The 12,928-nt window shown below is 35.9% G+C and overlaps 2 protein-coding genes across 2 annotated transcripts; both read right to left on the bottom strand.

Annotated features, from left to right (window-relative positions):
- Positions 1-4,370: 4,370 nt before the first annotated feature.
- LOC147481154 (uncharacterized) lies at positions 4,371-5,560 on the bottom strand. Its single transcript, XM_086578852.1, has 2 exons — positions 5,119-5,560; positions 4,371-4,633 (listed from the first exon to the last, which is right to left on the bottom strand). Exons 1-2 carry the CDS (start codon positions 5,558-5,560, stop codon positions 4,371-4,373), a joined length of 705 nt encoding a protein of 234 aa, XP_086434978.1.
- Positions 5,561-6,091: 531 nt separating this feature from the next.
- LOC147481153 (ABC transporter B family member 4-like) lies at positions 6,092-12,792 on the bottom strand. The gene is made up of 13 exons (XM_086578306.1): positions 12,586-12,792; positions 12,105-12,409; positions 11,781-11,835; positions 11,513-11,688; positions 11,192-11,413; positions 10,793-11,031; positions 10,042-10,567; positions 9,550-9,823; positions 8,487-9,346; positions 7,866-8,132; positions 7,411-7,674; positions 7,000-7,293; positions 6,092-6,690 (listed from the first exon to the last, which is right to left on the bottom strand). The coding sequence occupies exons 2-13, from the start codon at positions 12,381-12,383 to the stop codon at positions 6,337-6,339; spliced, it is 3,810 nt and encodes a 1,269-aa protein (XP_086434432.1). The 5' UTR covers positions 12,384-12,409; positions 12,586-12,792; the 3' UTR covers positions 6,092-6,336.
- Positions 12,793-12,928: the final 136 nt, after the last annotated feature.

The following is a 12,928-nucleotide window of genomic DNA, read 5'->3' as shown; positions in this document are numbered from 1 at the left end:
AAAAACATTTTACTTGAAATAATTCAAATATGAAAGTGGTTGCATAGTGAAATTTGTTTCCATTCAACATAAGCAGGAATTCCTTCTTTTGATTCCTAACAATCAAAACAAACAGATCTGAACACTGGATTGCATTAGCAAGAATTCGTACTTTTGATCCCTAACAATTGAAACTAACAGATCTGAACGATGGATTGATTTATGGTGACCAAGTACCATGCAATGGATACGCAGAGGAGTCATACAAATGTAGTTGCTTGATGCAATTGTCCAAAAAAATTGTGTTCTTCATAGGATGGATCACGACGTGTATATACTTGACTTGATAGTTATACCTTCATATAGGATTCATTTTTTTGTGATATCTAAAAGAGCCCAGTCATATGGCCGGGTCAAAAACCTTATATTAATATTAAAGCTCCCACAAAATGTATTTTTCTAGCTCTCTTAAAATTCCACATCATCAACTCTATTAAAACGGGATCATTCTCTTATTATAATGAGAATTTCTCTCCTATTGAAAAAGAAAAATCTAGCACTTCTAATTAAAACGGAAATCATTCTCCTATTAAAAATAGGAATCACACTTCTAAATTAAAACGGGATCCCTCCTCTAATTAAAAAATGGGTTTTTAAAACTTAATTAAAACAATTAAAATGGGTTTTAAAGACTTGATTAAAACAATTTGTTATGAAATTAAAACGGGTTAGCAACAAAAATAGGAATCACGATTTGTTGGATAATTTCTATATGTATAGTTATGATTATTGAGCAAATTTTTAAAAGAGCCAGTGCATATGCACGGGTCTATTTTCTAATTTTAATATTAAAGCTCCCACCAATGTATTTTTCGAGCTCTATTAAAATTTTACATCATCATCTCCTATTAAAACGGGAATTTCTCCCCCTATTGAAAAAAGAAATTCTAACATTTTTTTTAAAACGGGAATCATTATCCTACTAAATTAAGACAACTATTAAAATGAGAGCCATGCTAGCATGACAGCTACAGTGTTGAATATATAGGACAGCCCAATAGTATGTTGCCACGTTGCATATGGAAAACTAGATACTTTTCAAACCGGTTCTCGCTTTTTATTGGAAATTCCGAAAAACTAAAAATAATTAAACAAAAATAAACAATAAAAGGGAACTTGGTTTCCTGTTTATTCTTCTCCCCTAAAAGTATAGAATCCATGGATGGGCTTTGTAACTTGACGTCAAACACGAGTACTCACAAAAAAAAAATCATCAAAGAAGATTAAGAGAAATTTAGTTCCTTGCAGTAGTAAAAAGTTATAAATCGTGAAATTTGTTCATTTCTTTGTGTTTTTAATCTTCTTTCTCCTGAGTCTAGGTATTTTTGCATTCAATTTCAATTTTCAAAGAGTAGAAGGGGTGTTTTTGCCTGGAGAGAGGAAGAGGGGATGTGGGAGAAGAGAATGAAGTGAATTTAAAACTTCTTTAACGTTGTTGGTTTTTTTTTTTTTTACAAATTGTCAATCGGTTTCCAAAGTATCCAGTTTCAACGTGGCAACACACCATGGGGCTGTCATCTATATGCAACACAGTAACTGTCACGCTAGCATTTTCGTTAAAACGAGATCTCTCCGCAAATAAAAAACGGGGTTTTAAAGCTCAATTAAAACAATTTGTTAGTTTATTTATTAAAATGTATGGGTTATGATCCCTCCCCAAATTAAAAATGGGGTTTTAAAACTCAATTAAAACAATTTGTTAGGAAATTAAAATAGAATATTTTTCCAATTAAAACGTACAATTTGTTATGAAATGTGTATATGTTATTGAGCAAATTTTTAAAAGAGTCGGTGCATATGCATGGGCCTACTTTCTTGTCTTAATATTAAGGGTTCCCACTAAATATATTTTTTGAACTCTATTAAAATTCCACATCATCATCTCCAATTAAAACGGGAATTCATCTCCTATTAACAAAAAAAAAAAAAAAAAAAAGACACTTCTAATTAAAACGGGAATATTCTCCATTTAAAACGGGAATCGTGATGTATGTAGAACATAGAGTCGATGATTATTAATTGCCTAATCATTTGTAGTAAATCTAAGTTTACATACTAAAAACAAATAATTTTTGTATTTATTATTTGAACATAATTTAGAAGTGTGTAGAAGTCTACTTTATGAGTTCTAGACTTCTAATAGTCTTAGAAGATTACTATTGTTCATTTTCCATGTTCATTATTACTAGAACATGGAAAATGAGTATGGACACATGGAAAATGAGTATGGAAGAGAATGTATTTCAAATGAGTATTGTTATAATGTGTCACTATTGTTATAATGTGTCATTTTCCATGTTCATTATTACTAGCAATGCAGAATTACCAGTTATGAGAATATCATCAACATAAACTAGTAAATATGTCAGAGTACCTTCCTTTTGTTGTACAAAGAGAGAGTTGTCATCATTTGAGGTTTGAAATCCCATTGCTAGAAGTTCTGACATAAGTGAGGAGTACCAAGCACGAGGTGCTTGTTTAAGGCCATATAAAGACTTAAGAAGTTTCCACACATGTGTAGGCTTGTCTGGATCAATGAACCCAGGAGGTTGAGTCATATACACTTCTTCTCACAAAGTACCATGTAAGAAAGCATTTGAAATGTCTAACTGCCTCACCTTCCAATTATTTTGAACTCCAACAGAGAGGATAAGTCTAATAGTAGCTGCTTTAGCTACTGGACTAAATGTTTCAAAGTAATCAACTCCTTCTTGTTGACTAAACCTTTTTGCAACTAACCTTGCCTTCAGTTTATCAAGTGCCCCTGTAGGTTTTTGTTTTACTATAAAAACCCACTTATTTTTTACAACATGCTAATTTCTGTAAGGAACTAGAATCCAAGTTTAAGTCTTCTATAAAGCATTGAACTCTTCTACCATTGCTTGTCTCCACCCGTAATCTTTAGCTGCTTGTGAGTAACAAGTAGGCACTGATGGTAATGTTGTTGTTGCTGTAAAACACTGAGGAAGAGGATGTTTGGTAGATGTTTTGTGTACTGTCATGGATACGATTGTCTTCTTCTTTGTGATGCCTAGTTTTCCTCTAGTATTCATTGTGTGGTTATTGAAAGAAGAGTTTTGAGGTTCAGATTCTATTGGAGTGCTGGATGATTGTTCTTGAATAGGATGAGTAATTTTGAAACTGAGAAGGAGATTGAATATGATTTGTGATTGGTGATTGTTCATGAAGAGGAGTTGATGATTGAACTGATGCATTATTAGATGATTGAACTGGTGAAGAAGGTGTTTGTACTGGATGAGTTTGAGGAGAAGTTGAGTTATTTAAAGGAACAAAAGGATTGAACAATGGATAAACATTGGAGTCAGAGGTGCTAAGAATAGGAGATGCTTGAGTAATACTTGTTTTGAACGGAAAATGAACTTCATTGAAAACAACATCTCGAGAAACAAAAAATTTCCTAGTTTCAACATGTAAACATCTATAACCTTTGTTGGTTTAGACTGTAGCCAAGAAAAACACACTCTTTTGTCCTTGCTTGAAACTTATTTGAGGTGTATGGCTTTAACCAAGGGTAACAGGCACAACCAAAGCTTTTGAGACAAGTATAGGTTGGAGATTTTTGAAAAAGTTTTTCATAAGGAGAAATGAACTGTAAATGCTTGATGGATATGTAGTCTATTTATAAGAAATACAGAGGTTTGAAACACTTCAGTCCAATATCTAAATGGTATTGAACTTTGACTAAAAAGAGTTCTGCTGAGACCTGTAATATGCCTATGTTTTCTCTCTACAACACCATTTTGTTGTGGTGTGTGAGGACATGAGAATTGATATTTTATTCCAAACTCAAGTAAAAAAAATCCAAACATATTGCTAGTGAATTCACCACTAGCATCAGTTATGAGAATTTTAATTACTTGAGCTTTGAAATGTTTAAAAACAACATAGAAATCAGATTTTGCATACAATGGATATAACCAACAATAATTTGTATAGTCATCAACAAGATTTGCATAATATCTGAAACCATAAGTTGATAAAAAATGTGAAGGTCCCCATAAATCTACTTGAACAAGATCCAAAGGAAAAATAGCTCTAGAATTAGACCTTTTAAAAGGCAATTGGCAACTTTTTCCAAATTGGCAATTCTTACAGAAAGTATCTTTGGAATCATGATGCAGAGGGATGCCATATTGTTGAATTACTTTATTGAAGATAGAAGATGCTCGATGACCAAGAAGTTGATGCCAGATGAATGGTGCTGTCCTTTCACCAATGTAGGCTTTAATGAATGCAGGAACAGAAGATGATGTGAATGCAAAAGTAATAGGGTACAAGCCATTCCTATGTGGTCCTTGGAAAAGGATCCTCTATGACTTGTTGTCATTTACAAAGAAATGAGAGGATGTAAAAGTTAAGGAGCAGTCATTATCAGAGGTAAATTTATGCACAGATAGAAGATTCTGGGATATTTCAGGCACATGCAAGACATCCTTACGAAGAAACTTTGAATTTGAAATAGGTGTGTAAAGATTTACATTACCAGTATTAGCAATGTTCAATGTTTGCCCGTCTCCAACTATGACTTGATCAGGACCATTGTAGGAATGAGGAAACTCTAAATTTGTGTAGTCTGCAGTCATGTGATTGGAAGCTCCACTATTAGCATACCAGTTAGAATTTCTTGAGCTTTAAGCCTCATTTTTGTGTGCAACCATTGCTTTCATTTGCTTTGGTGGTATCTTGCCTTGAAATGCATAATTCATCATGTCAAAACAATCAATAGCATAGTGTCTAACTTTGCCACAGATTTGACACACTGGCCTATTTCTAGCACTAAAGCCATTACCTACTTGAGTTCCATTATATCCTCCAGGTGCAATACCAAAAGTGAAAAACTTGTTACCACCATTAGAATTTCTAGTGTTAGAACCACTGTAACCATTTTACCCAGTATTGTACCCACCATTAATATCCATTTCAAAAGTAACCACCATTATATCCATTTCAAAAGTAACCACCATTATATCCATTTCCAACATATCCATTCCTAGAGTAACCACCATTATATCCATTTTTTTCCAGTTCCTCTTCCTCTTCCATTGTTCTAATAGTTACCAGGTCCTCTACCAGCAACATATGCTTGTGGGACATTTTCATTTGAAGTTAAGCTTCTAGTATGCTCTTCAACATTAAGCTCCTCACTTAACAACAAACCATGCAATTCATCAAGAGGTACCTCCTCTTTTATTGTCCTTATAGTCATACAGAAAGGTTTATAATCAACAGGTAATCCACTCAAAATTTGAATTAGAATTTCTCCATCATCAATGTTACATCCAACATGAACCAAATTATCAGCCACTTCTTTTATTTTCTGTAAATACTTTGCCATGCTTGAATTCCCCTTCTTCAAAGATTGGAGTTTCAGCTTAACCTGAAGAATATGTGACCTTGAAACAAGTGAAAACCTCTTTTCTAATATAGACCATAGATCAAAGGATGTAGGTGCACCAACAATATAAGGAAACAAACTTTCAAAATAGTTGCATTGAGCCATATCAATAGACTTTGATCTTTTTCATTCCATACGGTATAAGTAGGATTATCAATGTGTGTTATAACACCATTTTCATTCACAGTAGTGTACTCATTTGGACATGGTAAAGAACCATCAACATAGCTTAAAAGTTCGAAAGTTTTGAGAATAGGTATAAACATCGATTTCCACATAAAATAATTGTTTTTTGTTAACTTGATTGTCATTAGGTTTGAAATACTTGAGGAAGATTGAGTAAACATCTTGAATTGAATTGAATTGAGAATTAATTGAAACTGATTTGAGAATGAATTGAAATTGAATTGGAAATCAAAAGTTTGATTTCTTGAATTGAAAAACAACATATTAACAACTAATTGAATAGAAACAAGAATACTTGGTTCGATTTGTGATTGATTGCATAATAGAAAGAAGAACCTTAGCTTCATGAACTTGAGAACACCATTAATGGCTGTTGAAGAAAACTTGAAGAAAATGAGATTTTGAGGATTAGGATTTTTGTTTGTCGTGAGACACAATGCTCTGATACCATGTGAGAATTATGATTTCATTATTACTCAAAACTAACTATTACAATCTATTTATACTTATAAGAATTGAATTGCAATCAGTTACAACAGAATGTCAGCTGTCACAACAGACTAACTGAATTCTGACATATTATAACAAACTAACTACCTTAAGTTCTAGAAACTTCCTATTATATTCACAGATATTACATTGCATTCTGTATTCAAGCTAAAATAAGGATATAAGAAAGAATTTAAGTAACCTCATTATGAAGAAGCAGTCATGTGAAGCGCAACCAATGAGGCATAAACTCCATCACTGATGTTAATCAAATGATCGTGCTTTCCCTTCTCAACAATAACTCCATTTTTGACAACTGCTATCAAGTCTGCATTCTTAATGGTCGATAACCTGTGGGCTACCACGATAGTCGTTCGATTCACCATGACTTTGTCCAAAGCATCTTGAACCACTCGTTCAGATTCTGCATCAAGTGCACTCGTTGCCTCGTCGAGTAATAATATCTTCGGCGCTTTCACCATAGCACGTGCAATTGCCACACGTTGCTTCTGCCCTCCAGATAACTGGACTCCTCTCTCTCCAACCATCGTATCATACCCCTTCATATTCACAAACGAAAATAAAATAAAAATGAACATCATTGGAGTTACTAATTCCTCCAGTTCCTATTTCAACAAATAGATGCACAATAGTTGTTATGTTTCAACGTGTCCCTACTTCCTAACATATGCTATGAGCGATTAGATCTGACAGTTAATTCTCAAGGTTTAACCTGATGCCAGCACATGATTAACAAAATGTTCATGCAATTATTTTAGTGGCTCGGGTATCACTTCGCAATAATATACCAACTATCTCACAATATTATTAGAGAGTGGTGATTAAAATGTAATCTCATAAATTCCAACCTGTTGTAGTGCACTAATGAACTTGTGGGCATTTGCTAGTTCAGCTGCAGCTAAAATTTCTGTTTCTGTTGCATCTCCTTCCTTTCCATACGCAATGTTAGCGCGGATCGTTTCATTGAATAAAACAGGTTCCTGGCTTACTAGACCCATCTGCTGCCTCAACCACCTTAACTGCAACTTTTGAATTTCTACGCCATCTAGTGCAATATAACCTGAATCAGGGTCGTAAAACCTCTGCAGCAATGAGATCACTGTCGACTTTCCACTCCCACTCTCTCCAACCAAAGCAACAGTCTGATAGATAAGATTCAATTAAAATTAGTTGGGTGTATTGATAACATGCACAAGAGTTTGGAAATGTGTTAGAGAGTGTTCAATCATCCCTTCTGCAATAGGTTATCGTGTGTGTACCTTGCCAGAACGAATGGCCAAAGAAAGGTCCCTGAGAATCTGAATGTCAGGCCTTGTTGAGTACTTAAAACTAACATGTCGAAGCTCAATATCTCCATTTAAGTTTTCAAGTGTTATTCCAGAGTTGTCACTTGAATCTATCTTTGACTTTCGGTCAAGAATCCCATATATAGAAGCAGTAGATGCCCTGGCTTTACTGGAATCAGGTGCAAAAGAGCTCGATTGAGATATGCCAAGAGCTGCCATTGTAAGAGCAAAGAAAACCTGTGAAACAAGAAACATAGTTGATCAATTGATGACTAAATCAGCAACCTGTATATATTAAACGTTGGCATATATATGTCGCCGGCTTGGTATTCTATGCGTCTTTCATCTTTCCAGATGTTTTTTGGTGTCTGCATTTGCATTCGTGTCAAGTTTTATCAGTAACTCAAAATAGAGGGAAAGGAACGTACTCGGAAGACCTCTGCAAAAGTTGTTTTGCCATCCTCAACTAAACGAGCCCCAACATAGAAACTGGTTGCATATACATTATACAGTAAGAAAAAGGAAATCCCAAAACCAATACCACTGATCAACCCTTGCCTTATTCCTGTCTTCATTGGGCCTTCACACTTCTTTTTGTACAATTGCATCACCTTTTCTTCAGCGCAGAAAGAAGCAACTGTCCTTATACTACCAACTGCATCACTAGCAACTTGACTTGCTTCCTCGTACATCATCTGCAAATTTAGATTATACATGCTCCTCAGTGAAGTGTGTATGCTTAGAGCAACACTGAATTCTAAAGTGTTACCATCTAGTATTAATTTTCATCTTAAAATTTACACACAGAAAATACTCGTTTGATGTATTTTAGACAGGTATCCCTGGCATTTAAAGAGTCAGCCAAAAGGCCCTTTCAGCCTTTCTCATAGTAAAAATGCCTCTTTTAGTCTGACGGTCTGACCTATTAAAGTAGTATAGAAGTACTGCAAAATTCTTGCGAACTGTAAGAAAGAGTTATGCTGTAATTCCATCAGTTGTCTTTGTCTTTCTTTTACCTCATAATATTGATGTCTAAGTTTAAAACACACCTTTGCATCTGCACTGAAACCTGTCATGAACTTCGTCTGGAGATATCCATTAAGTCCTATCAGGGGTAGCAAGACAAGAATGATGAGAGCTAATATCCAATTTGCTTCAAAAGCAATAGCCAAACCAGCAATCGCTGAAGCTGCATTTTGAACAAGCAGAGAAAGTGCATCTCCAACCAAACTGCGCACTGAAGCTGCATCTGAAGAGAGCTTTGCACCAATTGCACCACTTGAGTGCTCAGGCTCATCGAACCAATTGATCTCCATGTGAACCACCTTTTCGAAGCACATAGATCGAATCCGTTGTATCAGTCGACAACCAGCCACCGAAAAGAAATATGTTCCAGCTGGTGATGCAACAAATGATGCAATGCCAAGGACGATAAACATCAATGCCCAAAACCTAGAATCCTTCCGAAGCTCATCTTCTGGCTTATAAAATGTTTTAATCACACTAGCAAGGAGTACACCAAATATTGGAAATATGAGTCCGTTGATCACTGCAGATATGGCACCAAGTAGTAGAATAGGAATCTCTGGCTTGTTGAGAGAGGCAAGCCGAAGAAGAGGAACTTCCTCTGTCTGTTTTTTAGGTTCTGGTGTCGATTCTGGTTTTGCTGACACAACTTCTGGGATATGAGGTGTAGGTAAACCAAAGGACATAGAGAACGACTTGCGGCTACTGTTACCAACCCCTGATGATCCTTGGCTTATTGATCGTCTAAATGACTGTTGGTGGCTTGAACTTCTGCCAAACTCTGTACTTTCTGCTTTATTTTCACTGCGTCTATTAACTTCTTGTAAGCGTATAAGCTGGGAGTACGCTCCATCAGGATCCTTTAGGAGCTCTGAGTGTGAACCTGATCATTTCACAAGAAGGTCAGCATATCAACTTGTACTAGATGCTTTATGATGGTAGATTTCTTACGCACATAGATAATCAATAATTTGAGGAACAAATATATAAAGTCAACTGTAATCAATAATCCGAGTTGGTATAATAAGATCAACACTACCACATAATAATGACATCGAGTTTTACAAGCATGTCTAAGATCCTTACCTTTCTCAACAATCTTTCCTCTATGAACGACAGCAATCATATCAGCATTTCTAATTGTACTTAAACGGTGGGCAACAACGACAGTAGTTCTGTTAACCATGACTCTGTCCAGGGCCTCCTGAACAATGTGCTCAGACTCCGCATCAAGTGCACTAGTAGCTTCGTCTAAAAGAAGAATCCGTGGGTCTTTCAGAATTGCTCTAGCAATGGCAACTCTCTGCTTTTGCCCCCCAGAGAGATGAGTTCCATGCTCACCCACTAGCGTATCGAGTCCCTGGATGGGCAATAAGTATTAAGCAACTGAAACTTTTTGGGAAATACAGATTCCATGCTGAAATTCAACAATGACTTCTATGACAAGAAGTAAGGGAAATAATGGTCTTTCGTGGTTATGAAATGTCTTGCGAGGTATTTTACATTGTAGAAGAGGGCATCTGTAGATTATGTAAGTAATTCGTACAAAAGAAGTTGAAAACGGAAAAGAAAATGTACCTGAGGCAGTTTGTCTATGAATTTGGCAGCATTAGCAAGCTCAGCCGCCGCTTTAATATCTTCCAAAGTTGCACCATCCTTCCCATAGGCAATATTATCTTTAATGCTCGAGGCAAATAGCACGGGTTCCTGGCTGACAAGGCCAATTTTCTGTCTAATCCATCTCAGCTGGAACTCCTTCAGATTTATGCCATCGAGAAGAACTTCGCCAGCTTGTGGGTCATAAAATCTCTCTATTAGACTGATTACAGTTGACTTTCCGCTTCCACTCTCTCCGACCAAAGCTGATGTTGTGCCACTTGGTAGGGATAGAGAGAATCCATTGAATATTTGCTCATCTGGTCTAGCTGGATAACTAAAGCAAATATCCTTCAACTCGATATCTCCATGAATGTCATCCAATACGAGTCCCTTTGTGTCATAAGAATCTATCTCCGGTTTCCTTTTTATTGTCTCGAACATCTTAAATGCTGCAGCTTGTCCAGCAGCAAATGCACTCAAGCACGGAGATGCCTGCCCCAGAGAGCTAAACACATCAAATGGTACAGAAAATGATCAACAAGGTCATATTATCAAATTTGTAAGAACTATTACCATGCATGTTCATATTTTTCTTATGAATACCGTGTGTTAATATTTGCGTATTATACTACAGTGAGATCCAAAGAAAAAGTTTTCAAACTGCAGAAATTAAAAAATATATATGTCACATGAACTAACGGCTCTACCAGGGGAAAAAATGATTACTTACAACGACCCAATCAGAACAGCATCAATGATGTTTATGATATCTCCTCCAGTATAGTCTTTTTCAATTATCATCCTTCCACCGAACCATACGGCCAAAGCATAACTACAGAAGAAAATTAACATAGATGCACCTAGACCTAATCCAGAAGCTAGACCCTCATGTACACCAGATTTGTAAGCTTTCTGTAGCGACTTTTCATACTGAGTAATAGCATGCTTCTCCCCAGAAAATGATGCAACCTGTGTAAAACAGAGTCTTATATTACTTACTTTCTTGGCAAAAAAAAAACTCATAAAAGAAGTAGCTCTTTATTGAGAACTGATATCATCCAGCTTGGTCAAGTATGAAGCAAAGGACCTTTCTTGGTAAAGTTAGGAATTCCGATTAATTGTTACATACAGTTCTGATTGAGCCAATTGTTTGTTCGACAGTTATCGCTGCTTGGGAGTAGGCAGCTTGTCCACGAGATGCCATCTTGGAAACAAAAATCGTCACGAATGCACCAGAGATTACAAGAACAGGTATTGAGGACAACATGATAAGGGTGAGGAGCCACCCTCTAACAAAAGCTACTATAAAACCTCCAATGAATGTTGAAAAGAGCTGTATGAACTTCCCAACCTGCAAAATTTGTAAAGGAAAAATGACTCCCACCAACCTTAATGTTTCAAGTTAAAAATATAGCTCCAAGCATATGTATGGTGGGTAGGGTTGTAATACCTTCTCACCCATAGCATCTTGAATACGCACAATATCGCCTGACATCCTACCAACGACTTCACCTGTGTTTGTTTCTTTATCAAAGAAAGCAACATCTTGCCTCAGTATAGTTTTCAAGTATAAACTCCTTATCCGTGAAGCTTGTCTCTCCCCAGTGACCATCCAACATGCCACCTCTGCAATGACATATATTGATGTCTTAAACATTCAATCATCCAATAATTTTATGTGTAAAGAATAAGTTAAATATGGAACCTGATGTACTTACGGAAGACTGAAGCAACACCAGCTCCGACAGCCAAATAAACAAACCTCAGAGCTACCTGAAGTCAAAAACCAAGATTAATGTACTAGTTAAATTTGGTTGCTTAGACGATGGAAAGACAGCAACAGAATTTAGAAAAAAGGTATTCCTAACCAGGTATTATCTAACAAAATATATTCACAGACAGGAATTGGAAAGGAGAAAACAAGAAATTTCAAATTCATAAATATAAAACTCGAGATCCATCTAAAAAATGAAGACATATGATATAGAAAAATCAAAAGTAAGCTTAAACTCAGAGTTCAAAACTGATATATATGTACGTACCCTGGAAACTACAGGAAGTGTATTTTTGTTGTTTGCATTTTGTCCAAATGCGTTGATAAGATCTCCAACTAGAAAAGTCATAATGGGCATGGACGCTCCGTTTGCAACGGATGCAATCGTGCCAATGACCATGAGCACAAGATCTTTTGAGTCTGCAAAGGAGAATAGCTTGTAATATGGAACAGTTTCAGCACTCATCTTCTCCACTCCCTGACTCGTTGATGCAGTCACCTGCAGGTGGTTGTTTTGATCACCATTTAAGCCATTTTCTTCTGCCATGCTCTGACTCCTCTTTTATCTAAAAGCTGCTTACAAAGATTACAAGTGTGAAAGAGAAATCTATAATCATTATGAAAAAAATACAACAAACAAACCAGAATCAGTTAATCAACTTCAGTACTTATTAAAGTGTGCTACAAATCATCATCTATCACAACACAAATAAAGCAAAATATTTAAGGACAGAAGACAAGAAACTCACCTAATGAGATTATTACAGAATCCAGGAATGCTGTTGGTTCTGAAGATTTTATACTTGTGTGCTATATACATATATGAACACGTGGAGGAATAAACACCGTACGTGTGCAGTAAAACATGTTGTGTGCCTGTCATCAGAACACCTGAATGTTTAGAGAGAACTCAAAGAAAAACAGTAGCAGTCAGAAGTCAGAACTGACTGTTTGTCTGTCGTTTTGCAGAAAATAACGAATAAGTTGAGATTTAGGACCCTTCCTTTTTCTAACAAATCCGTTTGACTAGCAAAGTATCAAAAGTCAAAACTCACTAACTATTCCACGTCATCATCATAGAAAAAAAACTTG

The sequence above is a fragment of the Coptis chinensis genome, chromosome 8 (assembly GCF_015680905.1).
Source record: "Coptis chinensis isolate HL-2020 chromosome 8, ASM1568090v1, whole genome shotgun sequence".
In the NCBI taxonomy this organism is placed as follows: domain Eukaryota; kingdom Viridiplantae; phylum Streptophyta; class Magnoliopsida; order Ranunculales; family Ranunculaceae; genus Coptis; species Coptis chinensis.
Note: the sequence above shows the minus strand (reverse complement) of the source record. Positions and strands in the feature narration are given on the sequence as shown.

Bases quoted from the DNA above. Each gene is read 5' to 3' on its own strand.
- LOC147481153 (XM_086578306.1), bottom strand. From the start codon at position 12,383: ATGGCAGAAGAAAATGGCTTAAATGGTGATCAAAACAACCACCTGCAG. The intron at 7,675-7,865 runs GTACGTTCCTTT...CTTGTTTCACAG, and splicing joins CTTTTGCAGAGGTCTTCCGA to GTTTTCTTTGCTCTTACAAT. The intron at 7,294-7,410 runs GTACACACACGA...CTTATCTATCAG, and splicing joins TGGCCATTCGTTCTGGCAAG to ACTGTTGCTTTGGTTGGAGA.
- LOC147481154 (XM_086578852.1), bottom strand. From the start codon at position 5,560: ATGGCTCAATGCAACTATTTTGAAAGTTTGTTTCCTTATATTGTTGGT. The intron at 4,634-5,118 runs GTAACTATTAGA...ACATGACTGCAG, and splicing joins TGTTGCTGGTAGAGGACCTG to ACTACACAAATTTAGAGTTT.